The following is a 26,401-nucleotide window of genomic DNA, read 5'->3' on the forward strand; positions in this document are numbered from 1 at the left end:
CCATCGGGTGATGTTCTGCATTAATAATGAGTCTAGATTGTGCCCAGAGAAGTAAGTCATATTCAGAGCAAAGAGGAAGGGACAGCTCTGCTTTGACTCTCCTCTGCAGTTATGTTAGTTGATGTAATGCCTTCCCATTGTACAACGATTTTGGCAGCACTTCTGCCCAAACGAAGACAAGCACAATTCCCTTAATGTTTGGAAGCTTACTTTAGAATATAGCAACGCAGTGTAGCTAGGGAAAACATTTATTTAGCTAGGGATTTATTATCAGAAGATTATATGTTTAATCCGGTGCTATCACTTATTAGCATTTGATGTTGGCAAGCCACTAATCTTCCCAAACTGTAGTTTCCCTAGCTGGTAAAGGAGAACAACAGCTGCTTTAATTAATGCATAGGGTGGTTCTCAGGACTCCCTTCCAAAAAAAATACTGCAGAAATGTCTCAGAAAAAAGCGTATGGTTTGCGCCTGACTGTAAAAGTGATTATGCACTTTGGAGCATTTATTTAGTAACCTCAAGTCATATCCGTTGTAGAAATTCTCCTCGATCTGAAATGATAGCGTTGACTCTCAGAATTATGTCTGGTTCTTATAAAAAATCACTTCCCATCTATCCTCAGTAATGGGTTTTTTAACTATCAGCCTGGTTTTCACAGGTTCACAAACCTGCTCCCGCAGAAGCTGCCCCAGCCGTGTGGACGGCACTGCCATTCTGCAGTTGCTCAGTCCTGTACCCTCAGAGTCACCTGTGACTCTTCTGTCATATCCATATAAAGATAAACTATATCAACCCATCAGCAAAGCTTGTAGGCTCTACCTTCAAAGTACAGGCACAGTCTGACCCCTCTCACCAGCCTGTCTGGGCCACCAGGATCAGTGCACTGGGTTTCTTCCAGCTCTCCGTGCTCCAGCCTTACCTGTGCCCCATTCTGTGCACAGTAGTCCTTTAAAAATAAAGTCAGTTCATGTCTCTCCACTGCTCAGAACCATCCAGTGACCCCTTCTTACTTAGATGCAACCACTGCCTGTGACTCCCACGTGGTCTATCCCGGCTTATCACTTGCCTGGCCCCCTGGTCTCCTTACCTTTCCTGAAACGTGCCACACCCACTCCTACCACTGCCATTTGCAGATGCTGTTCTCCTTGGGTGCTGTTCTTTCCAAACACTACGTATTCACTCATCTCTTTCTTCAGGGCTCTGCTCAGCGTCACCTTCTCTGACTGCAGCATGTAAAATAACAAGCCCTCCCTATGCCCCAAACCAGCGGGCACTCTCCATCCCCCTTATCCTACTTTTCTCCATAGCACCTTCCCCATCTAACATATATATTTGTTTGTCTTGCCCCCTCTTTCCTCCCACCCTTGCCACCAAATGTAAACTTCACAAAAGCAGAAACTTGGTTTTATTCATTGTTACGTCCCCAGACCCTAGAAGAGTACCTGACTCAGAGAGAAGGGACTCATGAAATATTCCACAACTTGGTGAACAAATGAATGAATGACTGGATGGATGGATGACCAAAGTAGGACACATACATGCATACATAAGCAGATATGTAGATAAGCTGACATTACAGTTATATGATAATCAATGATGTGGAACTTATTTTCCAATATTTATAGGCCATTTTTATCTCTCTTGTAACTTTTCTTTCCATGTCTTTTGTTCATTTTTCCTATGGAGATGATCACATTGTTTTATTTTATGTGCTCTTTATATATTAAGAATTTTTGCTCATAGACATGCTTTCTATTTTGAAATGTGCCCTGTGGGATAAAGTACTGCTTTCATTTAAGGTGTCTGAAATGTCTTATAAGATTGAATAAGTAGCTAATGTATGAATCATTTCCTTTTTCTCTTTCTCTAATTCCAATTGGATTGTCAGAATTGGACTCTTGTGCTTTGGGGAACCATGGTTGTGAACATTCGTGTGTAAGCAGTGGAGGCTCGTTTGTGTGCCAGTGCTTTGAAGGGTATATACTCCGTGAAGATAGGAAAACCTGCAGAAGTAAGTTTTTATTGGAGTGGGCTCACATTACTGTATCTGACCTCTGCATGAAATCCACCGTCCTGATCTCTGTGTATCAGTTCCTCTCAAAAACCAATGCCACAAGACTACTAAATGTAATGTGGGATCCTGGATCAGAAAAACATGACTTTGGCTTAAAAACTAAGGAAATATAAATAAGCTATGGACTTTAGTTGATATTACTGTATCAGTAATGGTCCATTAATTGTTAACAAACGTGTCACACTAGTATGTTAATAATAGTGGAAACTGGGTAAACGGAGTTTATAGATCTAAAACTGTCCTAAATAATAAAGTCTATTAAAAAGAAAACAAACAAATGGACAAATGAAAAAAGTCAGTGCCAGAGCTACAACTGAAGATGTTCATTTATGCCCTGTGGAAAGAAACGACAGGTTGGCAGTGTGCTCTACTGGAGTCTGAAATCCAGTATTCTATCAGCTTCTAGCTCTGCCATTTATTAGCTGGGCAAGTTGCTTAACTTCTCTGAGCCTCTGTTTCTTTATCTTTAATAGTACTGTTGTTGTTGTTTCTGGTGGCACAAATCCCTCTTAGAGACCACCTTATGGTGAGGCCATTCTACGTCTCAGAAAGCAAGGCCTCTTAGATGGGGCCAAGACACGTCTCTATATAGTCAAAGGGGCGTGTGTAACCCTGAGCAAATGATTCCCACCCCTATCAGTTGTCTTTTTCTTAAGCTTCTCAAAAGTACTTTACAAAGAACAACTCATATTTCACATTTGAAGAAAAGATGGGTAACTGAAAGTATTTTTCTCATTTTTCAGAAAGGAAAGGTAAGGTTAAGTCATTCTCCAAAGTCATATGTCAGGGAAAAAGCCAAAATTAGATTTCAGTGCCACTAATCTAAATTGAGGTTTAATCTCCTAAGTAATCATACCAACAGTGTTTCCTTTCTGATGTCACAAACTCATCTACAGAAAGCTGATGATGGATTGCGTATTTATGAGACACTGAAGTAGGTGCTGGTGAGTGACGGTGGCGGTGATAGTGAGGAAGTTGGGGGAGTGAGCCCGAATTGGAGCCGCTGAAGTTCATCCTCAGTTTTACCTTCCTCCCCACGGATCACTGAGCTCAGGTGGCCCTGGAGTCCAGTGGCTGAGATGGATGGAAATTCCCAGGTGAAGCCCAGGGAAACCTGATGTTGGTAACATTTAACTTGCTCTGCTATCCACAGGGAAAGATACCTGCCAAGCAGTAGACCACGGCTGTGAACACATTTGTGTGAACAGTGATGAGTCGTACATCTGCAAGTGCTTGGAGGGATTCCGACTCGCTGAGGATGGGAAACACTGCAGAAGTAAGTGGCTTCAAGGGAGAGGTGGACTTTTCCATCTGTGGGTCTTGTTCACTTGGAGAACTTCATTAAGCATTGAAAGTCTTCCTTTATAATCAGTGTCACTACTGTAAGTTCCTGCCTTGGGTGCTCTGAAACTGTTGTGCTAGTGATCAGTACAATAGACCCTTAGTTCTTCAAGAATTTCTCAGTCAAGATCCTGAGTTGTCAGGCTTTTCGCTGCTTTTCACTTTCTCCCAGCTATAGGCCCTTTCCACAAGAGTTGTGCGGTGCTCAGAGCCTAGCATGGTGCCTGGCTAGCCACTGGATGGGATTAGAATCTCTGCCAGCAATCTCTGTAAGGGTCGAAGAACAGTTATAGTGCTGTTTCTTCTTGGAAAACCTTATAAGTAAGGGCAGAAGGTGCGAGAAGGGCCGAAAGGATTTTCTGTGAGTCTTGTTTATCCATTCTATCATTTGCTTCTGTAGGTCACTCAAAACAGATTCTGAGAGTTTACTTAGAAGGTATATTGGTCAGGGTTCTCCAGAGAACCAGTAAAATGTGTGTGTGTGTGTGTGTGTGTGTGTGTGTGTGTGTGTGTATAGATCGATAAATAGACAGGGAATCTGTAGGGCAGGCTGGCAGGCTGGAGACCCAGGGAAGAACCGATGTTGCAGCTGTAGTCCAGAGGCAGTCTGGAAGCAGAATTCCCTCTTCCTTTTGGGGAATTCAGTCTTTTTTTCTCTAAAGGTCTTCAAGACAAGGCCCACCCACAATATGGAGGATAACCTGCTTTACTCAAAGTCTCCTGATTTAAATGTTAATCTCATCTAAAAAAAATACCTTCACAGCAACATCTAGACTGGTGTTTGATGCCTAGACAAGGTGACACATCAAGTTAACCATCACAGCCCCCAACAGAAGAGACAGGGTTGGCCGAGCTCAGTGAGGTGGGCAGTAGACAAGAACAGGGTGGGGAATTTTCCTCCACTGTGAGATTCTGAGCTGTTAATCCCTACTTTGGGTGATCTTGATACTGTCTACTTGCTTTTGTGATACTCTGCTCCGGTGGGCAGAATGTTCTTTTTTTTTAGTTAAAAAAAAAAAATTCACTCGCTGTTGAGGTTGATTTGGGGGAATATCCTCATGGATACCCGAAATAACTGGGGGCCTCCACAGGTCAACCTTAGTGGGGTGGGGACAGCTCATTCCTCATTCTTCTGCCAGGAAGAGGGGCTTCTACTGTTAGTGAGAAGTTCTGTCTGAAAAACCGATTCCTGGGATGCCCGTGGGTCCGTGGCCTCCGTGGCCTGACTCTGCAGGGCTCCCTACACTAGCCTATGTTTTGCCTTCACAAGGGGGCGTCCTTCTACGGAGCCCATGGCTGCAGTTCTGCCCATTATGTCTGCCTGAGCCATTTGTTCATGCTTCTCTTTCTGTAAGCATGGGCACACATGTGCATCATTTCTTCATTCAACATATTTTTTGCTCAATAAGTTGAGCTATTTGTACACAATTGTACACAAGGCACAACTTCTTCCTGTGAAATTTGATTGCTAAATCAAATCCCACCATTCCCACTTCCAGAGGAATCTGTAGTCACTGATTCCAATTTTGTAGGAAGCTTCTCCTTTTAGGGAGCTAATGACCGAAAAGAACCAGAGAGCCAAAGGCTTTCATGCCGTGGAGGAGGACTACTCAGGACACATCCTGCTTCAGCTGTGTCATCAACTGGTTGTACGACCTTGGGCAACTCTGTGAAACTTCGTTTCTTCATTTATACCTTGGGTATAATTATCCCTGCCCTCCTCTTTCCACAGGATGTTGTGAAGATTAAAAGGCTGTAACTACTCTGGAGAGTTTAAAGTATCTCACACATGAGAAATGTTCATCAGACAATTAAAACTGAAGCGTTTGGGATGTCTATGGGGAAAAACTCAGTAGCTTGGGAAAACCAAAACTCAAAGCACATCGAACAATTCTAAAAATTAACAATAAATCCGGGACACCTGATCACCCATCTTACCACACAGTTTCATGGGAGCTAGAGCTTTCTGAGAGGTTTCCTTTACCATGCCCTATCCTGAGTTAATTAGACTGAAAAGGGGGATGTTATGGAGGAAGTTTGAATAGAGATTTTTTTAATGGATTATTTCTATGATCTGTCCTGTTCAATCCAGCTCATTTCTACATTGATGAGGTTGCTTAACTTCCTTCATTACCCTCAGGGAAGGATGTCTGCAAATCAACCCACCACGGCTGTGAACACATTTGTGTTAATCGTGGCAGTTCTTACATCTGCAAATGCTCAAAGGGATTTATTCTAGCTGAGGATGGAAGACGGTGCAAAAGTAAGTGATCTCAACTTGGTATTTTTGCCTTAATTTGGTTTGGGAGCAATTGCTTGTTGGAGTATTTGCAGGAAATAAATCCCTCACCTCTGCTTCTACCATAGATATAAATGTGTATGCATAGATACAGAATGGGGAAGAGAGAGCTTAACTGCGCCTATGACAAAACTTACGGTTTTAGTTGACAGTAAGTTCACTATCAGCTAAGAGGCTAGAATGATCCTAGCTGAATAAGAATATCTGGAATGAGGGAGGTAAGACTTGTGCTTTTAAACTTAAAAAATAATACCTCTAAAGTAGCAGAAAAAATTTTGAGTTATTTTATCATCTCAGAGTAGAGAAGAATTTTCTAAACATGACATGAAACATAAAAGCCATAAAAGAAAAAAAAGGGAAAATGTACAGTGAGAGATTAAAGCTACCATACATTTTTTTTACCTGTTAGTTATCAGAGTTCAAAAAGTTTGATGATTCCTTATATTGGCAATGGTGTGTGTGTGTGTGTGTGTGTGTGTGTGTGTGTGTATATATATATATTTTTTTTTTTTTGGCTGCACTGGGTCTTAGTTGCAGCACGCAGGATCTTCATTGCCACGTGTGGGATCTTTTAGTTGCGGCACACAAACACTTAGTTGCGGCACGTGAACTCTTAGTTGCGTCATGTGGGATCTAGTTCCCTGACCAGGTATCAAACTCAGGCCCCTGCGTTGGGAGCGTGGAGACTTTAGCCACTGGACCACCAGGGAAGTCTCCAGCAATGGTATGTTGTGATAGGCAATTGTAAATTTATCACTAGGCGTCTGAATTGGTACAACTTTTAGGAGGGCAATTTGGTGATATTTTAAAGGCAGTTCCAGTTCTAGGAGTTTATCCCACAGATAAGTGCATGTGTTCTTATCACATAAGAACACATAGCCATATTTAAAGGGATATTTTGTGCAGCGTTATTTGCAGTAGCAAAAATGGGCAATAAGGTAAATGTCTATCCGTAAGATACTGATTAAATAAATTATGGTACATCTATACAATAGAATACTATACAGCTGTTAAAAGGAATGAAGCAGCTCTAGATGTATCCCCAAGATATTTTAGGTGAAAAAAGCATGGTGCTGAATGGTTTTTATAGTATGTTACCATTGATGTGTTTTGCAAAAGGCTCTCTCTAACCTATATTCTCTGTCTCAATATAGATATAGCTATATAGGTAGATAGAGATGGAGATATATAGATATAGATACCCTTTGTAGTGTTTGAACTTTGTCCCATGTGCATGTAATATTTTTTTTTAGAAAAAAAATAAAGAAAAAGGATAGAGACAAGATTTAGAAAGCATCATGGTGGGGAAGTTCAATACGATGTCAAGTGAAAAATAAAGGAAGATCTATGTAGAAAAAAAGACTTGAGGTACCTTTCAAACACCAAACTGACAATCTCCTCACCTATTATTTATATGACACTCCCCCCCAAACCCCAGGGAAAGAAAGGACATTGGGGAGAAGCTACAGCTGAGTATGAGGACAAAGACACTTTGTCTCAGAGAAGCTGTGTGATTAATTAGTTACGATCATGAGCTTCGACAGACCTGGATTTGAACACCCTATTCATACATTTGTGTGACCTTGGAGAAATTATTTAACTTGAGTCTCAGTTTCTTCGTATAATATGAAGACAATACCTCACAGAATCGTCATGAGGAATACATGATATCATGTATTTAAAGGTGTTTAGCCCAGTGCTGGCACATTCCAATTGCTCGACAAATGATAGCTACAAATGTAATCATCAACAGCAGAGCTGTCTACAGATGGGGCTTCAGTGGTGAAGTGATGAGTTCCTCATCAGGAGAGGTGTTGAGGTCCAGGCTGAATGAATGGCTACTGGGTAGGGATGCAGTAAAGATATGAGCAACAGGAGTGGCTGGACCAGTGGCTTTTAAAGGTCTTGTCCAACCCTGAAATTCTGGAACTCTGTGAAAATTAAGTTCAGAAAGCAAAACACTGCTCCGTTCCAGTCTCATTGACTTAACTACCCAAAGAAAACATCCAAGGAAAGCTGAGTGACCTTCCTGCAAACAAGTAGCCAGCAAGAGGGACTGTCATTCTCCCTGGATCTAAAAGTGAGAGTCTGGCACCTCTCTCCCTGATGCTCTTCCACTCGACCTAGGATTCTTGTTTCCTGGCGAAGCCTTCTACACCCCTCTATGCATGGAGGCTGCAGGTGTTGGTTTCATTCTGTAAGAAAAGAGTATATGGGGAGGAAGAGAAAACAGATTCACTGCTGGAAAATTATTTCACTGTTTCTGAAATCTGCTGGAGAGTCACGTGCACAGTCCTTGAGATTCAGGCTATGAATGTAAATGAAGCTCTGAATTGGCCTTTTCCTCTTTCATTAATAACAGATCAATAGGTTGGGTAAAGAGGATAAGCACTTAATGAAGAAAGAGAGGAACCCAACTCTTCCAACACACACACACACAATTACATTATTAGCATGTTAGTTAAGCCCAGGAATAGAAATATTTTTGCACATGTGTCTTTACTTCCTAATATTGCTGTGCTTCATTTTCAAATATTAGACAGCTGCCTGATATGTAAAAGAGAATGTATATTGCGTACTGTAGACTGTTTGAAATGAGATCATTCATTTGGGATCTGTAAAGTTTTCTTATGCAGCCTTAAATAACAAAAAAATCTCTCTACACCCAGTTTGCTTACGTATTTGCATAAAGCTTTTACTGTCACCCATCTGAGATGCCTGGAAAACTTCCATATAGATAAAGAATTCACAGTGATAATTCAGTTTAAAACTTTAAAAGGTCAATAGGGGGGAATTCCCTGGCGGTCCAGTGGTTGGGACTCCGTGCTTTCACTGCCGAGGGCCCAGGTTCGCCGAGGGCCCAGATTCGGTCCCTGGTTGGGGAGCTAGGATCCCACAGGCTGTGTGGCTCGGCCAAAAAAAAAAAAGAAAAAGTCAATAGGATACTTACGGGTGTGCTACCCAATGGACACCACCTCCTTCGTTTATCCTGTCAACAAGCATTTATTTAACAACTCTTGTGTGCCAGGTATTGGAGGTACAGAAATTAATGAGAAATGGCTACTGCTGAGGAGGAACTGGCAGACTAGAGGAGGAAACTGACACATAATTGACTAGCTGTTGTACAGCGTGGAGCACTGCACAGAGTACACTGGACTATAAGCAACGTGGTGTCAGGGATTTTGCTTTGGTCACTGTTGCAATCCTACTGCACTGACTGCCTTACACAAAGCAGGTGCTCAATAAACAATTTTTTGTCCACTAAATTAGTAGTGTTAGGGCTACACAGAGAGTAACTAAGACAAGCTGGGTTACTAGGAAATCTCCCTGGAAGAGGTGATGGCCGAGCTGAACTGGAAGACTTTCCAAGTCCGTTGTCTGTCAGATGCCAGCACCGGGGTGATATCACCCGCCTGGAGTAAAGTTATTGGAATCTTTTGGGTGCTGTCAGACCCTTCAGAGTACTGTAGACACAGCCCCTCCCAGACCTGGCTGCCGGTGACCCAGGGTACAGTGTGGACCTGGTTTCCAATTTGTGCATCTGCTGTGTTTTTGCTGGTGGAAAATACAACTTTTTAACAATTTAACAAGCCGCATATAAAGGCAATTCTGAGCATTATTGTTGCTCGTTACTCTCCCTACACTTTCTGTCTGTCCTGTGTATTAGGTAAAGAATAAAGGTGGCTCTCCCAAGTGGTTATACCTCCGGTGGAAGCACAGTTTTTTGTGGTTTTTTTTTGCGGTACGTGGGCCTCTCACTGATGTGACCTCTCCCGTTGCGGAGCACAGGATCCGGACGCACAGGCTCAGCGGCCATGGCTCATGGGCCTAGCGGCTCCGCGGCATGTGGGATCTTTCTGGACCGGGGCACGAACCCGTGTCCCCTGCATCGGCAGGCGGACTCTCAACCACTGCGCCACCAGGGAAGCCCAGTGGAAGCCCAGTTTTCTTCTCTTGTGCATAAGTGATTTTTATCATTTAACTAGCTCAACTTTCCTTTCATTCCTGTAGGATGCACTGAAGGCCCAGTTGACCTGGTCTTTGTGATCGATGGATCCAAGAGCCTCGGAGAAGAGAATTTTGAGATTGTGAAGCAGTTTGTCACTGGAATTATAGATTCCTTGGCAATTTCCCCAAAAGCCGCTCGAGTGGGGCTGCTCCAGTATTCCACGCAGGTCCGCACAGAGTTCACACTGAGAAACTTCAGCTCGGCCAAAGACATGAAAAAAGCTGTGGCCCACATGAAATACATGGGCAAGGGCTCTATGACCGGACTGGCTCTGAAACACATGTTTGAGAGAAGTTTTACCCAAGTAGAAGGGGCCAGGCCGCTCTCCGCACGGGTACCCAGAGTGGTCATCGTGTTAACAGATGGACGGGCTCAGGATGATGTCTCCGAGTGGGCCAGTAAAGCCCAGGCCAAAGGTAATATGGGATGGAGGTGTGGTTTACACCACTCAAGGTTCGGGTTTCTTAAACTCACTTGGTGTTCACATGGGGCCACAGGAGTGAGATTCTTTGAGGGGACAGAAAGGCTTCCTCTCCCCACTGTTACACACCTTTACTAAACTGCCACCTAGTGGCCTTAAAGGCACCCCACAGGAGTTAAAGGACTCAGGAAGGATACGAAAATCCTGCGGACTGGAAGGTTGGTCTACTCACAGACTATACCTGAGTAATCATCTACTGTGATTTACTAGCCAGGGTGTGACCGCCAGAGCAGAGAATCAATCCTGCACGTGCTATTTAACCAGAGAAATACACAACAGTTCCCAGACACTGGTCTGGTTGCTTTAGAATCACCTGAAGAGCTTGATAAAAATAGACTCCTGGTAGGAGGAACGCTTACCAATAGTTTTTTTTCCTTTTGTAAGCAATGCTTCCAGTGAAGACTCTGGGAGTGCAGTGGACTTAGGACAGCGAATACTCTTGTGTTTGCAGGAGGCAAAAGTTAACTTTCGAGAAAATCAAAATGTCAGACAAAATCATGACTCTAAACTCTTGTTGCTCAGTAGAGCTCAGCCTCTTCTCTGAGGTTTGTCTGACTCCATGTATAATGCAGGGGGGACTTTTGGTTACTTCATTTGTGTCTAGATGTCAAGTGTGGTGGGGGAATATGGCTCTTGACGAAAGGAAACCCAAAAGCTATGATGGTTGGTGGAGAGAGCTTGAGGGAAAGTGTCTGGATTCCTTGGGGAGATGAGAAGCCTTGAGGTTGTGAAGCAGTTTGCTTGAAAGCTGCTTTCTTTAAGAACTTGTCGTGGGCACATTGCTGCAGCAGGTCCTATAAGCGGGAAAGGATACGTACCAACCAGGGCTCCATCCAAGACTTTATGGACTCAGTGCCTCCGTCAGGCATGGAACACAGTACATGTGTGACCAGTCCTTGCTGACTGAATGAACAAAGGGTGAAAGTGCTGGCAATAGCACTGGTGAACTCCGTTCCTGCTCACAGAAAGGCTGGTTCACGTCAACATTCAGTCACTCTCTTCACAGAGGCCGTTTTATTGATATTGCTTACGTCACTCTTTTTTTCTGAACCCAATAGAGTAGGAGCCACAAAAAGTGTCCTGCCTGAATCATCTGGGTGGATTTTAAAACTGGCTGCTCACACGCAGTTCCCCTGCTTCTAGACTAGCTTACCTGAGCCTATGTCAAACCCACAGGCCCCTCTAATCTGCATTCTTAAAATGTATAGGGGAAAGCACCCCGTCTCCAAAATCAGTTGTCAACCCTTTTATTTGTCTCATTGAAGCCAATCTACCTTACTCTTACCCAAATTTCCACGAATCCTCCAAAGACAGGTGGTGGAAGAAACATGTTTACTTGGTTCTTGAATCAACAAGATTTATCTGAAGTGACATCCTCTAACGAATTTAATTACTCCTACGTATAGCTAACACAATCTTAAAATAGTAGTTATCCTTTTTAGGAAGCTGTGCATAAAGTCACTGGGCTCTCAGACAAATATGCTGAACTTGGCTGTTGACCTGATATAGACTTTAGAACGAGGCCAACTCTTGCCCTTTGGCTTAAAGAGCCATTTTTATGTCTATTTTTTAAAAAATAATCTAGTCTAATGAATTAGCCAGAATAAGATATACCTGCTGAAAAATGTTGAAAATCAAGCAGAACTTAGGTTCTTATTATGTTTTACTTTCAGTTGAAGAGGATATTGGGGAAGGGAGTCTAATGATTCATTTTGTTTAGAAAAGCTTTTGGAACAATCTCATATGCCTCTTGAAATCTAAGGTTGATACTTGGGTTTGTTCTTTTTTCTGACTTAGAGGATTTCCATTGGTCTGCAGATTCTCCTTTTCAGCTCAGCACCTCCTCACAAGGCTTTGTCCTCCCAAGATGGGTGGGCAGAATACAGCTTCACTTGGCCACAGGTCACTTAAAGTTCCTATCTGTACCTCTGAGAAGTAGAAACTAGGTTACAAGGTCATAAACTGACCTGTTTCTTAGAATTCTCCCAGAAGAGATTCTCATTTAGTAAGCCATAAGGTAGTGCTCTTTTCTACTTTACCACAAGGCTAATTCAGGGAAAAGTTGAAGATTTGTTAATGACCTTGTCCAGAGCTGAGCAACAGGTTGGTGGTCTAGCTCCCCAACCTCTCCTTCATGCCTCACCTTCCTCTCGCTTGGATCCCTCTTTTGCTCACAAGGCCAAAACAAAAATGATGCAAAAGTAAAGGGAGGTTGACATGGACCCCTCAAATCACACCACTTATTAATGTCTAGCTGGCTTTGGGTGCAGTACACACAACTTCCAGATCCTGGGAATACAACTCTAACTACTGTGTTCTTTTTTTTCAATTTAAGTAAAGTTGGTTTACAATGTTGTGTTAGTTTCAGGTGTACACCAAAGTGATTCAGATTATATATATATCACATATATATTATATATAATCACACAGATATATTATTCTTTTTCAGATTCTTTTCCATTATAGGTTATCATAAGGTATTGAATATAGTTCCCTGTGCTGTACAGTAGGACCCTGTTGTCTATTTTATATATAGTAGTGTGTATCTGTTAATCCCAAGCTCCTATTTTATCCCTCCCGGCCCCTTTCCTCTTTGGTAACCATAAGTTTGTTTTCCATGTCTGTGTAACTACCCTGTTCTTAACTTGCTCTGTTCCTTAGGTGTAACCATGTATGCTGTTGGGGTAGGGAAAGCCATTGAGGAAGAACTACAAGAGATTGCCTCTGAGCCCACAGAAGAGCATCTCTTCTATGCCGAAGACTTCAGCACGATGGGCGAGATAAGTGATAAACTACGGAAAGGCATATGTGAAGGTAGTATAGCTTACGTCTAGGAGAGACCTTAGCAAACAGAGCAGCATGTGAATGAGAAATTCTCAACCCATTCCTTCAAAGTGCTCAAAAAAGTGCCTCCCTTATAGGCAGGGCCAGTGACGCCCAGAAACACTAAGCACAAAAAGTGGAATGGGGGAGAGAGAAGACAAAATAATAGCTAACGTTGCTTGAGCACTTGCTCTGTACTGAGCAGTGTGATGAGTGTTCTGACACACGGCAAAATGCCTAATCCTCACAGAAACCCTATGGAGATGATCACGTAACTAGAAAAAACCATTATATGAATCAGGAAAGCTGATGCACAATTTTGGGATACACCTGTAACTAGAGTGGAAAGGGATGGTAGTCCTTCCAAGCTCACTGATGAAAATGTAAAGAATGCCCTCTTGCATGGACTACTTCTGTTTACAGAACATTAAACTGCCCTTTAGAATTTAGAATTTATGTATAGGAGCCCCTCGTGCTTTTCTCCAGTTCACTATTGTGCCAGGTGTCCTTGCATATAGCAGTTCTGCCCATTTTTCCTTTTACTTCTGTCCCAGCTTCAGTCGCCAGTAAAATCCCAGTCAAAGTGATGTGTCTTATTCCTCCACAGCAAAGAGCACTGGGATGAAAGAGGCCAGAAAGGGGAGGCCTTTCAGATTTCTAAGGCAACTTGATAATGTTTTGCCTCTAAGCTCTTTCACTTAAGCTGAAACACCTCAAATGGAGCTGCTGCCACTGCAACTTAACCCTTGGACAAACTTAATTTTTTTTTCCCACCCTACCTTCTTAGACATAACATTTTTGGGGATATTCTTAAGATGCATTTAAGGGATCCAGGCTTCTCTTACTAGAGAGAACTGCCCTAGAAAGGCCTTAAGATTATCGGGGGAACCAAGTGCTTTTGTGAATCGGTGGTGTTACCAAATCAAACCAGAACATCCTGGGTGGTGGCAGGTAGGTAAGGAGTTGGTCTGGGACCAGTTTCCTAAAGAACACACGCGCCCATGTGGACAACTGTCACTCTTTTGGTCATCTTTTACCTCTCAGCTCTGGAAGACTCTGGTGGAAGACGGGATTCCCCAGCGGGGGAACTGCCAAAGAGGGCCCGCCAGCCAACAGGTACATTTTTTAAAAGCAGTATTTTTAGAATCTTTGGTTGATACTTACACCATGGTTTCCCCACAGACAAAAGCTGTTCCATCACACAGGAAACATTTACACTTTTTTAGCCATAGTTGGTAATAGCCTCTCTGCTGACAGTCTTTCTGCCATAGTATGTCCCAAAATAAAGCTATGTACCCCATTCTAGGAATACCAAGTACCTTACTCTGACAGCTGATGGCTATATTATAACCACAACCATGTTAAACAGGTTTGACTTCAGTTTTCTTTCTCTTTACAGAATCTGAGCCAGTCACCATAAATATACGAGACATACTTTCCTGTTCTAATTTTGCAGTGCAACACAGATATCTGTTTGAAGAAAACAATCTTGCACGGTCTACACAAAAACTTTTCCATCCGACAAAATCCTCAGGTAATTCCAAGTAAAATATTACTATAGGGTAATTTGCTATCAGCCTCTCAACTTGCCAACAAACTCAGCTTAAGGGAGGACAGGAAAGGAGGAAGTAGGAGAGGGGGAAAGAGAAGAACTTAAGGAAAATGAGAACTAAAAGAATAGACTAAAAGAAAGTGGAATAGTCCTCCCGCAGTCCACAGTAAAGGCCCCTTCCAGCACTGGAAGCACATACAGCCCTTTCCTGGTATTTACTGGATCTGGCTGCATGGAAAAAGCTGAACATTTCTTTTATTATGGTTTCCTTCATATGCTGATTCAGTCCTACTGTTATGCGTCTGGGAAGTTTGGTGGGTTATGCAGTTGAACACTTTCCATTTGCTTTCTTAGGAAGTCCTTTGGCAGAAAAACACAATCAATGCAAATGTGAAAACCTTATAATGTTCCAGAACCTTGCAAATGAAGAAGTAAGAAAATTAACCCAGCGCTATATCCTTTTCTAATGTTATGCTTCTGAATGGAATGCAAAGAATATTACCACAACTTCAAAAAATTCTATATATGGGTATATATCAAATGAAGTCATTTCCACAAAGTCAAGAACAGTGAACTCCAAGAAAGGCTTTTTCTTAAGCAGACTGATAGGTGCTTGGGAGCCAAGGGCAAGCCAAGCTTCCGGCACAGGTCAAGCACTTAGCTGCTATCTGCGGTTGGTTCTAGGAGGTTTAGCAGTAAGGCCAGTCAGTATGCAAGGTAAAGAAAAAAGACTTATTTAACTCCTTCTCTGCTGGGAGGAAATGAAAGCTATATTCCAGATCTGAAGTGCATTAAAGATACAGTGCGTATAGGCAAAGAATTATGTAGAATGAAGAGGTTTCAAAGTCTTTTACCTAAACTCCAAACCCTTCCTTTGGCCCCAAGCACGCTGCGGCCACATTTGGTCAGTGTGTAGGTTTAGAGGACTGGGGTGGGTTTTTTTTTGTTTGGCAGCAGAGATCTTTTTTATCAGCACTCTAAGATGAAACATTCTACCAAGGCAACAGCAGGATCCAATGATTCATTAAAACATTACAAATAAAAGGGATGCTTTGGGATAATGGAGAAATGAGGATTCAGTGCTTTTATACACTGAACACACCCTGCCAACTGCTCTGAACTTAAAATTATAGTAAGCTTATTAAAGCTGCCTGATATCTAGCTCAACATGCATCAACTAGTCTAAAGGGAAATGGTTTAATTCTGAATTATTTCTGTGCAAATGGGTTTATAAAATAAAGAACGGGGGGGGGAAAAAAAAAAAAAAGAACAGCATACAGCCATTCCCTCTCTGAAAACTGGAAATATGCTCCATAAAGTAAAGTAAAATAATCTGACAGTGTTTAATATAGGTGATGAATCCAGGCTCTCATTCTGCCATTGAGGGAGCAGGTGGAGGGTATTAAGAAGCTTCAGGAAGGAAGACAAATGTTTATTGTAATGCTCCTCTGCTCTGCCTTTTCCCAGCCCACCTCTGAGAATTTTACCTCACAAGAGAATAAGGCAGTTATATAGAAAAGAGAATAGGTTGGGACTTCCCTGGCAGTCCAGTGGTTAAGACTTTGCCTTCCAATGCAGGGGTGCGGGTTCAATCCCTGATCAGGGAGCTAGGATCCCACGTGCCTCGCTGCCAAAAACCCAAAACATAAAACAGAAGCAATATTGTAACAAATTCAATAAAAACTTTAAAAATGGTCCACATCCAAAAAAAGAAAAAAAATCTTAAAAATCATAAAAAAAATAATAAAAGAGCATAGGTCAGAAGTCTTCAAGGCTGCTACACTTTGGTCCTATCATTATTGGTGAAAACTCCCCATCTTTCTTCATCTCTTCTGATGTCATATCTTACTTTCCAAGGCCTAATCCTTTTGTTTTCTTCTCTTCACCTCATTCCCAACATTATCAGTTTGGCTTCAAGAGGTGTGCTATGGCAAATTAATTTATAAGCAACAGGGGTGTGAGTAGAATTAAAATTTTTAATAAGAAAAATTTGAACTATCTGGCTTTAAAGTTAAAAAAAAAAAAAAGAGTATTTAACCCCATACAGATTTACAGTCTTCATAGCACATGCTAATGAGTTACTATAAACTTATAAGTCAGAATTTTAAAATACTTAACAGAAATGGGAAAATAAAAACCCCAAAGCCTTAGATTTTTCAGGACACAAATTCTTATGTAGATAAATCAAGTTGATTTGAATGTAAATAAATATAGGCCATTCAGATTCCTCTTCCTTAATTTGAGATTTACTAGAAGAAATGACACAGAGAATGGAAGCCCTGGAAAATCGCCTGAGATACAGATGAAGATTCAAAATGCTACATGTATTTGTACATCATTGTATCAAGGATTACAGTGAAACAGTTCAGAGCCCCAAAAGCTCAAGCTATCATTAATTCTATAAGGTTGTAAACTAAAACATAACTAGTACTGAGAAAGCTGGTTTGCTATAGAGCAAAGGCAAAAAGTACACACTAACTTGTATAAATTCATTGAGAAAAGAAAATCTTTCAGAATCCTAAAATGAGTTTATCAAGTGAGAACAAATAAGCTATGCAAGATATTCTGTAATATACTGTGGACACATTTGCTTTTGCCTTGTTCTGCCTTAGTGTTGCAATCTTATTTGACTCCAAAATAAAGTTTGCACAGTCTTACTTCCGTAGAACACTGGCCATGGGAAAACTATTTTTTTTTTGTATTGGACTTTACCTTGATATATGTATATGGATGTATACATAAAGTCATAGAACATATGTATCGTGTAACAAGTTAGATTTTTTAATACAATATTAAAATTCACTTCAGAGAATGGTACTGTGTAAAATTCTAAGTTTAACTTAAATGCAAGGTATGTAATACATGAGAAATGGCTAAAACACATGAAAAAAATGTTGAATCTCACCGATAATCAGGAAAACGCAGGTTAAAACAATCAGCTTGGCAAGTTAGCATGTCTGACTATAGCATTGGTAAAGATGTGAAAATACGGGGCTCTTGTACACTGCTGTTGAGAACACAAATGGGCAGCCTCTGGAGTATAATCTATCAACACCTAGTAAAACTGAAAATGCAGCCCTACCCTGTACTCTAGCTACTGCAGTTACAGGTATCTAACTAGATGATTTTAGCCTCCTCGGTAGTGTATGCAGCCTGTTGCCTATACGGGTTGCCCTAAGGGACCTTGGAGACAGCCCTTTCCAGTGTACATTAATGACTGGCATGCTGTCCCCAGTCTAGGCTCCAGACAGGTATGCACGGTACCTTTGGAAAGCGCCAGGGCACAGTGGCCAGGGTCCACATTGGCCAAATCATAATGTCCATCAGCACCAAGCTGCAGAATAAGGAACATGTGATTGAGACACTGCGCAAGGCCAAGTTCAAGTTCCCTGGCCGCCAGAAGATCTGTATCTCCAAGAAGTGGGGATTCACTAAGTTTAATGCAGATGAATTTGAAAACATGGTGGCAGAAAATTGGCTCATCCCGGGGCCTGTGGGGTCAAATACATCCCTAATCGTGGCTCTCTGGACAAATGGCAGGCCCTGCACGCATGAGAGCCTTGGCGCTGTCCCCTCCTTACTCGTGCCCACCAATAAATCCTACTTTCTTGTCCAAAAAGAAAAAGAATGTTACTCGAGTTGATAAAAGTTAACAAATTACAAATAACCTAATCATCTTCAGAGAGGGAACTGATAAATTGTGGCATACCTCAGAAATACTACTATGCAATATTTAAAAGAATGTATTGGGCTTCCCTGGTGGCACAGTGGTTAAGAATCTGCCTGCCAATGCAAGGGACACAGGTTCGAGCCCTGGTCCGGGAAGATCCCACATGCTGTGGAGCAACTAAGCCCGTGCGCCACAACTACTGAACCTGCACTCTATAGAGCCCGTGAGCCACACCACTGAAGCCCGCATGCCTAGAGCCCGTGCTCTGCAATAGAAGCCACGATGAGAAGGCTGCGCACAGCAACGAAGAGTAGCCCCCGCTCGCCGCGACTAGAGAAAGCCCGCACGCAGCAACAAAGACCCAGCGCAGCCAAAAACAAATGAAAAAATAAAAAATTAAAAGAAACGTATTGTCTACATGTATACACGGTAAAACTCAAAAACAATGATGAATTTAAAGTCAATGGCAAACTGTGTTTAGCATACCATTTCAGTAAATGAAAAAAAAACAAACTACACTGCTAGTTGTTCAAAGATACATAAATATGTACATTTAAGTACAAAATATGTTCCAGAAGGGTACACAGAAGAGTGGTGTTGTCCCTGGGAAAACAAGGAAGTGGGGATTGGGATAGAGTCGAAGGAGACTTCAAATCTATCAGTTCAAGGCACTTACAGGATCAAGAAAATACAAGTGGCAGCTTCTTTAAGAAATGAAGACCCCCCCACCCCCAATGACATCCATCCTATGGAAGCTACTGTATTTTTGAGGCCAAATGATGCTTTTACAAACAAAACACCTTAAATAGGCTTATGTTTAAATACTTCAAGACAAGTGTTCCCATCAAAATTCCTCCCAAAGGGCAGTGTGCTAAACTAGGAAGAACATCTCCTGGGCTACAATCCTATCTGGAAATCATCTAATTCTTTCCAAGCATAAGAGTTGTGATTCGAAGTATTAAGCCTTCAATTTATATTCATATTTGAGTCCTCCGAGTGATCCTGAAAACAGGTTTTCATTAGAAGTGCTGATTTGGGTTGGCATTACCTTTTGAGATGTAATCAGAGTTTAGGCATTGCTTCCAGCTGGTGCAAATCTGTCTTCTGTTGAGTCCTGGCTCCCTCTAGTGGCTCTAGACTGTGTGCACACAAACACACAGCCACCACTGCCACACACTTTAGCTATTAAATACATGTTTCAACTTTCTCCAACTTGGGAAGGAAAATGCCTTCGTGGGAGACAAAACCTCCAACCAGTCCATCAAATTTACATATTAATCTAAAATATTTAACTTGAATATTGTCTAAAATTTGAAATGGTTCTCCATTTTCCTTGTTTTGCTCTGTGTACATATCAGGTATAAAAGTTTTGCTTTCCAGTTTCATTATTTGTGTGACCTTTCCAAGCCTTGATTTCCTCATCCGTCAAACAGTACTATCTCAGGGCTCTAATCAAGACGGCGGAGTATAAGGACATGGAACTCACCTCCACAAATACACCAAAAATACATCTACGTATGTATTCTCACAGAATACCTACTGAGCACTAGCAGACCACCTTAAACACCTGAAAGGACAAGAAAGATCTCCCCGTGAACCTGTGTAGGACGAGGCGGGGGTGGGGGAAGCGGGATGGGACCTGCGACCCTGGGAAGGAGCTGTGAAGAGGAATCAGCGGCTCAGATGGGAGCACAACCACGTGCCACCTCTCCGTGCTCCCCAGCCTGAGACGCCCACGCCCGTGGGTACACGTGGGGGCTGGGTGCTGAAACTTGCGTTTAGAGGACAGACCTGGGGAGAGGATTGGGGTTGGCCGTGTGGAGACAGCCCAAAGGGGCTGGAGCGCGGTAAGCAGAGGTGTACACAGAAGCCCAGGCCCACCATAGAGGCAAAGCGCCACTGTTAAGCAGTGCACGAAGGAAGGGGCAGGGCCCAGTGTGGCAGCTTCTTTCCTCTGTGCACCAGCCACTGCCCAAGCGGCCTCCGGGATCAGGTGCCGGAGGCTGTGCAACTTAGGAAGCAGGGCTAAACCTCTCCTCAGGGCTGCGTGAGACGCGGGTTTACACCTCCACCTCCAGCTTTGTAAACTCAGCACTACGGGACGTGGAGCCATAAACGGGTGCCCCCATGGCTGGGACAGGTCTGGGCTGCCTCCATAGCTTCCACAGAGGGTCCAGGTGCGAGACTACTGCAGTCCTGGGACCTGACTTCGGTGGATCTGTGCTGGTGGCCTTGTGAAAACACCACCTCAGGGGTACCAGAGCCAGTTGCCAGCACTCCTACGGTTGAGGCAGGACAGATGGCAGTGCCAACAGTGTACTCTGTGAGCCCGCACAAAAGGATGACAGGTTAACAATAGAGCGCACTCCCAGGCAGACAGCTCTGGTGGAGGAATACTCAGTGGCTCTTCTCCCAGTGGGAGCACTTCAATCCCACCTACCTCGCACCGCAGCTCAGAAGTACAACTCAGAAACAGATCTGGGGGCTTCTACTCCAACAACTAGGGAGCAGATACTGTCCCTGACAGGGTTATAACAACCAAAGAGCAAAAAGAAGGCCCCACTTAACATCCGGTGCGGTGCGGGCGCTGGTCACACCACCAGTCACACCCCCTTATCAAGGAGATAAGGGCCAGGACACACTGAGGAAAGAGGTGGCAGGCATCCATACTAAACATAGCCCTTGCACCAAAAATATTAAATGCATGCAGTCTACACAGGGACGCTCCTACATAGCCCTCCAAGATCACAGTAGATGAATGTTTCTCCTAAACTCAGAGTAAGAGAAATACAAATAAAATAAAGCAGAGGAATGACCCCCAGTTAAAATATCAAGAGAACTCCCCTTTGAAAGAACAAACAGATCTCTTCAGTCTGATAGACACCAAGTTCAAAAAATAGATAATGAAAATACTGAAGGAATTAAGAAAGGCTATCAATAGAGATACAGATTACTGTAAAAAGGAACTAGAAACTAAAGAGGAGCCAAGAAAAATTAGAAAACTCATCTGCAGAGATGAGAGCTAAAGGCAGTGAACAGCAGATTGAATAGTGCAGAAGAACCAAGACAGAATAATAGAAATCACCCAATCAGAACAGCAGTCAGAAGGCCAAATGGAAAAAAAAAAAAAAGGAAGCAATATAAGAGACCTATGGGATAATATAAAGCGTGCCAATCTATGCATAATAGGAATTCCAGAAGGAGAAGAAAGAGAAAAGGGGATCGAAAATGTATTTGAAGAACTTATGGCTAAAAACCTCCCAAACCTAGAAAGGAAACAGATATCCAGGTACGGAGGGTCCCAAACAAGATGAAAACCCAAACAGACCTACACCAAGACATATAATTCAACTGGCAAAAGTTAAAGATAAAAAGAGGATTCTAAAGGCAGCAAGAGAAAAACAAAGAGTTAATTACAAGGGAACCCTCTTGCTGATTTCTCTAGAGAAACCTTACAGACCTGAAGGGAGTGGCAAGATATATTCAGTTAAGTCCTGAAAGGGAAAAATATGCAACCTAGGATACTCTACTCAGCAAGATTATCATCTAGAATAGGAGAGAGAAAGAATTTCCCTGACAGGCAAAAACTAAAAGAATACAGCAATACTAAACCTATCCTAGGGACTTCCCTGGTGGTGCAGTGGCTAAGACTACTCGCTCCCAATGCAGGGGGCCGCGTTGGATCCTTTGGTCAGGGAACTAGATCCCACATGCTGCAATGAAGAGTTTGCATGCTGCAACCAAGACCTGGTGCAGCTGAATATTTTTTTAAATGCTCAAAAAAAAAAAAAAACTATCCTGAAAGAAATACTGTAAGGTCTTCTCTAAATAGAAAAGAAGCAAGAAGCTACAGGAAAGAGAAAATAAGCCAGTATACAGATTAAAAGAAAAAAAAAATTTTGTCAAAGCAGTGATAACCACAATAAACAGCAAAAGGATAAACATGAAGATGTAAAAGAAGACCTCAAAATCATGAGATGTGGAGAAGAGTAAGAAAATGTAGGGTTTTCTTAGAAAGTTGTCTGAGCATATATGAATATTGTCTAAAGCACATAAAGGAAGGGGTTAACATACTTGAAAAACAGCGTAACCACAAATCAAAACCATATAACAGATTCACAAAAACCAAAAAGAGAACAGGGCTTCCCTGGTGGTGCAGTGGTTAAGAATCTGCCTGCCAACACAGAGGACACAGGTTCAAGCCCTGGTCTGGGAAGATCCCACATGCCGCGGAGCAACTAAGCCCGTGCGCCACAACTACTGAGCCTGTGCTCTAGAGCCCGCAAGTCACAACTATTGAGCCCACGTGCCACAACTACTGAAGCCCACGCTCCTAGAGCCCATGCTCCGCAACAGAAGCCACCACAATGAGAAGCCCATGCCCCGCAACAAAGAATAGTCCCCACTTGCTGCCACTAGAGAAAGCTAGTGCGCAGCAACGAAGACCCAACGCAGCTGAAAATAATTTTTTTTTAAAAGAGAACAAAAGCACAATATAAAATGAACTCATCAAACCACAAAAGGAAAAACAAAAAAAGAAACAAAGAAGAAATAGAGAATCAACTGGGAAACAGGGTTTAAAATGGCCATAAATACATACCTATCAATAATTACCTTAAATGTCAATGGACTAAATGCTCCAATCAAAAGACAGAGTGGCAGACTGGTTAAAAAAAAAAAAGAGGCTACAACATGCTGCCTACAAGAGACCCACTTTAGGACACAGACTGAAAAGTGAGGGGATGCAAAAATATATTTCACTCAAATGGAAATGACTAGAAAGAGGGGGTCACAATGCTCATATCAGACAAAATAGACTTTGAAACAAAGACCATAGAGAAAGACACCATATAATGATAAAAGGATCAACACAAGAAGAGGATATTACACTTGTCAACATATATGCACCCAACATAGGAGCACCCAAATACATAAAACAAATACTAACAGACATAAAGGGAGAAACTGAAAGGAATACAATAATAGTAGGAGACTTTTAACACCCAATCACATCAATGGACAGATCTTCTAAACAGAAAATCAATAAGTCAACAGAGATCCTAAATGATACAATAGAACATTTAGACTTAATTGATACTTCCAGGACATTATATCCAAGAAAACCAGAATACACATTATTTTCAAGACACTTGGAACATTCTCTAGGATTGACCACATATTAGGGCACAAAATGAGCCTCAACAAATTTAAGACTATAGAAATTATTTGAGTATCTTTTCTGACCACAAGGGCATGAAACTGGAAATCAACCACAGAAACAGAAATGAGAAAAAAAATTATTACATGGAGACTAAAACACGCTACTAAAAAACCTATGGGTCAACGATGAAATCAAAGAGGAAATTAAAAATTTGAGACAGGACTTCCCTGGTGGCGCAGTGGTTAAGAGTCCGCCTGCCAATGCAGGGGACACAGGTTCGAGCCCTGATCCGGGAAGATCCCACATGCCGCAGACCAACTAAGCCTGTGTGCCACAACTACAGAGCCTGCACTCTAGAACCTGCGAGGCACAACTGCTGAGCCCGCGCACCTAGAGCCCGTGCTCTGCAACGGGAGGGGCTGCCGCTGTGAGGAGCCCGCACAACACAATTAAGAGTAGCCCCTGCCCACCGCAACTAGAGAGAAAGCCCGCACAGCAACAAAGACCCAACACAGACATAAATAAATAAATAAATAAAATTTGAGACAAATGACAATGAAAGCACAACCATACAAAATGTATGGAATGCAGCAAAAACAGCTCTTAGAGGGAAGTTCACAGTGATATAGGCCTTCCTTAAAAAACAAGAAAAATCTCAAACAACCTAACCTACCACCTAAAAGAATTAGAAAAAGACCAAACAAAACCTAAAGATGACAGAAGGAAGGAAATAATAAAGATCATAGAGGTGCTAAATAAAGGATGTTTTAAAAATAGAAAAAAAAAATAAAAACAAGAGCTAGTTTTTTTTAAAGGGTAAACAAAAACTGACAAACCTCTGGCCAAGCTCACCAAGAAGAAAAAGGACCCAAACAAACAAAATAAGCAACGAAAAAAGAAATAGCAACCGATACGGCCGAAATACAAAAAACTCTGAGAGAATACTATGAAGAATTATATGCCAACAAATATGACAACCTGGAAGAAACAAACAAGTTTCTGGAAACATACAGCCCACCATAACTGAATCGAGAATAAATAAACTGGGATTTCCCTGGTGGCGCAGTGGTTAAGAATCTGCCTGCTAATGTGGAGGACACAGGTTCGAAGCCCTGGTCCAGGAAGATCCCACATGCCGCAGAGCAACTAAGCCCGTGCCACAACTAATGAGCCTGCACTCTGGAGCCCATGAGCCACAGCTACTGAAGCTCACGCACCTAGAGCCTGTGCTCTACAACAAGAGAAGACACTGCAATGAGAAGCCCACGCACCGCAACGAAGAATAGCCATCGCTCACTGCAACTACAGAAAGCCTGCACAAAGCAATGAAATTTAAAAAAAAAGAAATTTGGGGCTTCCCTGGTGGCACAGTGGTTGAGAGTCCGCCTGCCAATGCAGGGGACACGGGTTCGTGCCCTGGTCCAGGAGGACCCCACATGCCGCGGAGCGGCTGGGCCCGTACGTCCGGAGCCTGTGCTCCGCGACGGGAGAGGCCACAACAGTGAGAGGTCCGTGTACCGCAAAAATAAATAAATAAATAAATAAATAAAAATTAAAAAAAGAAATTGAACAGACTGATCACTAGACATGAAATAGAACCTGTTAAAAAAAAAATTGCCTACAGACAAAAGTCCAGGACCAGATAGCTTCACAGGTGAATTCCACCGAACACACAAGGAACTTACCAATCCTTCTTGAACTCTTCTTCCAAAAGACTGAACAGGAGGGAACACTCCCAAAGACATTCTATGAACCCACCATAACCCTGACACCAAAATCAGACAAAGACACTACCAAAAAAGAAAATTACAGGCCAGTATCTTTGATGAATACAGATGTAAATATTCTCAACAAAACATTAGCAAACTGAATCCGACACCACATAAACAAGGACCAAGTTGGATTCATCTCAGGGTCACATGGATGGTTCAACATACACAAATCAATCAATGTGATATACCACATCAATGAAAGAAGACAAAAAACACATGATCATCTCAACAGATACAGAAAAACCATTTGATAAAATTCAACATCCATTCATGATAAAAACTCTTACCAAGAGATATAGAGGGAATATGTCACAACATAAATAAGCTATTTATGACAAACTCATACCCAATATAATACTCAATGATGACAAGGTAAAGCCTTCCTGCTAAAATGTAGAACATGACAAGGATGCCCACTCTCACCACTTCTATCCAACACAGTATAGGAAGTCCTAGCCACAGCAATCAAACAAAATAAATAAAGGTATTCAAGTTGGAAGGGAACAGGTAAAATTGCCACTATAGGCAGATGACATGATACCATATATAGAAAACCCTAAAAACTCTACACAAAACTACTAGAACTGATAAACGAATTCAGCAAAGTAGCCGGATAGAGCAAACATACAGAAATTGGTTGCATTTCTTTACACTAACAATGAAAAATCAGAAAGGGAAAGTAAAAAAACCAGTTCCTCCTAAAATCACATCCAAAAAAATAAAATACTCAGGAATAAACCTAACTGAGGTGAAAAGACTTACATGCTGAGAACTATAAAACATTAATAAAAGAAACTGAAGATGATTCAAAGAAATGGAAAGATATACCATGTTCTTGGATTGCAAGAATTAATGTTGTTAAAATGGCCATACTACCCAAAGCAATTTACAGATTTAATGTAATCCCTATCAAATTAGCCATGACATTTTTCACAGAACTACAACAAGTAATCCTAAAATTTATATGGCACCACAAAGACCCAGAATTGCCAAAGCAATCCTAAGGAAAAAGAACGAAGCAGGAGGCATAACCCGCCCAGATTTCAGACAATACTACAAAGCTATGGTAATCAAAACAGCATGGTATTGGCACAAAAACAGACATATGGATCAATGGAACAGCACAGAGAGCCCAGAAATAAACCCACAAACCTATGGTCAATTAATCTTCAACAAAAGAGGCAAGAATATACAATGGGGAAAAGAATTTCTTCAGCA

The 26,401-nt window shown here is 42.1% G+C and overlaps 1 protein-coding gene and 1 pseudogene across 3 annotated transcripts in view; both read left to right on the plus strand.

The window, feature by feature from the left end:
* Window positions 1-16,886, plus strand: part of MATN2 (matrilin 2) — a 139,524-nt gene extending 122,638 nt beyond the window's left edge. For 2 of the 3 annotated variants that reach the window (XM_065895091.1, XM_065895093.1), the window contains 9 exons: window positions 1,890-2,012; window positions 3,229-3,351; window positions 5,557-5,679; window positions 9,727-10,140; window positions 12,867-13,019; window positions 14,073-14,144; window positions 14,428-14,562; window positions 14,935-15,033; window positions 16,831-16,886. In XM_065895091.1, the coding sequence (XP_065751163.1) occupies window positions 1,890-2,012; window positions 3,229-3,351; window positions 5,557-5,679; window positions 9,727-10,140; window positions 12,867-13,019; window positions 14,073-14,144; window positions 14,428-14,562; window positions 14,935-15,033; window positions 16,831-16,886 (1,298 nt within the window). The remainder of the gene's footprint in view (window positions 1-1,889; window positions 2,013-3,228; window positions 3,352-5,556; window positions 5,680-9,726; window positions 10,141-12,866; window positions 13,020-14,072; window positions 14,145-14,427; window positions 14,563-14,934; window positions 15,034-16,830) is intronic. The other variant, XM_065895092.1, reaches the window with a different exon arrangement.
* A 782-nt stretch (window positions 16,887-17,668) lies between these two features.
* LOC136137399 (small nucleolar RNA SNORA70) lies at window positions 17,669-17,776 on the plus strand (annotated as a pseudogene).
* The last annotated feature ends 8,625 nt before the right edge of the window (window positions 17,777-26,401 follow it).

Source organism: Phocoena phocoena, chromosome 17 (genome assembly GCF_963924675.1).
Source record: "Phocoena phocoena chromosome 17, mPhoPho1.1, whole genome shotgun sequence".
Taxonomy (NCBI): domain Eukaryota; kingdom Metazoa; phylum Chordata; class Mammalia; order Artiodactyla; family Phocoenidae; genus Phocoena; species Phocoena phocoena.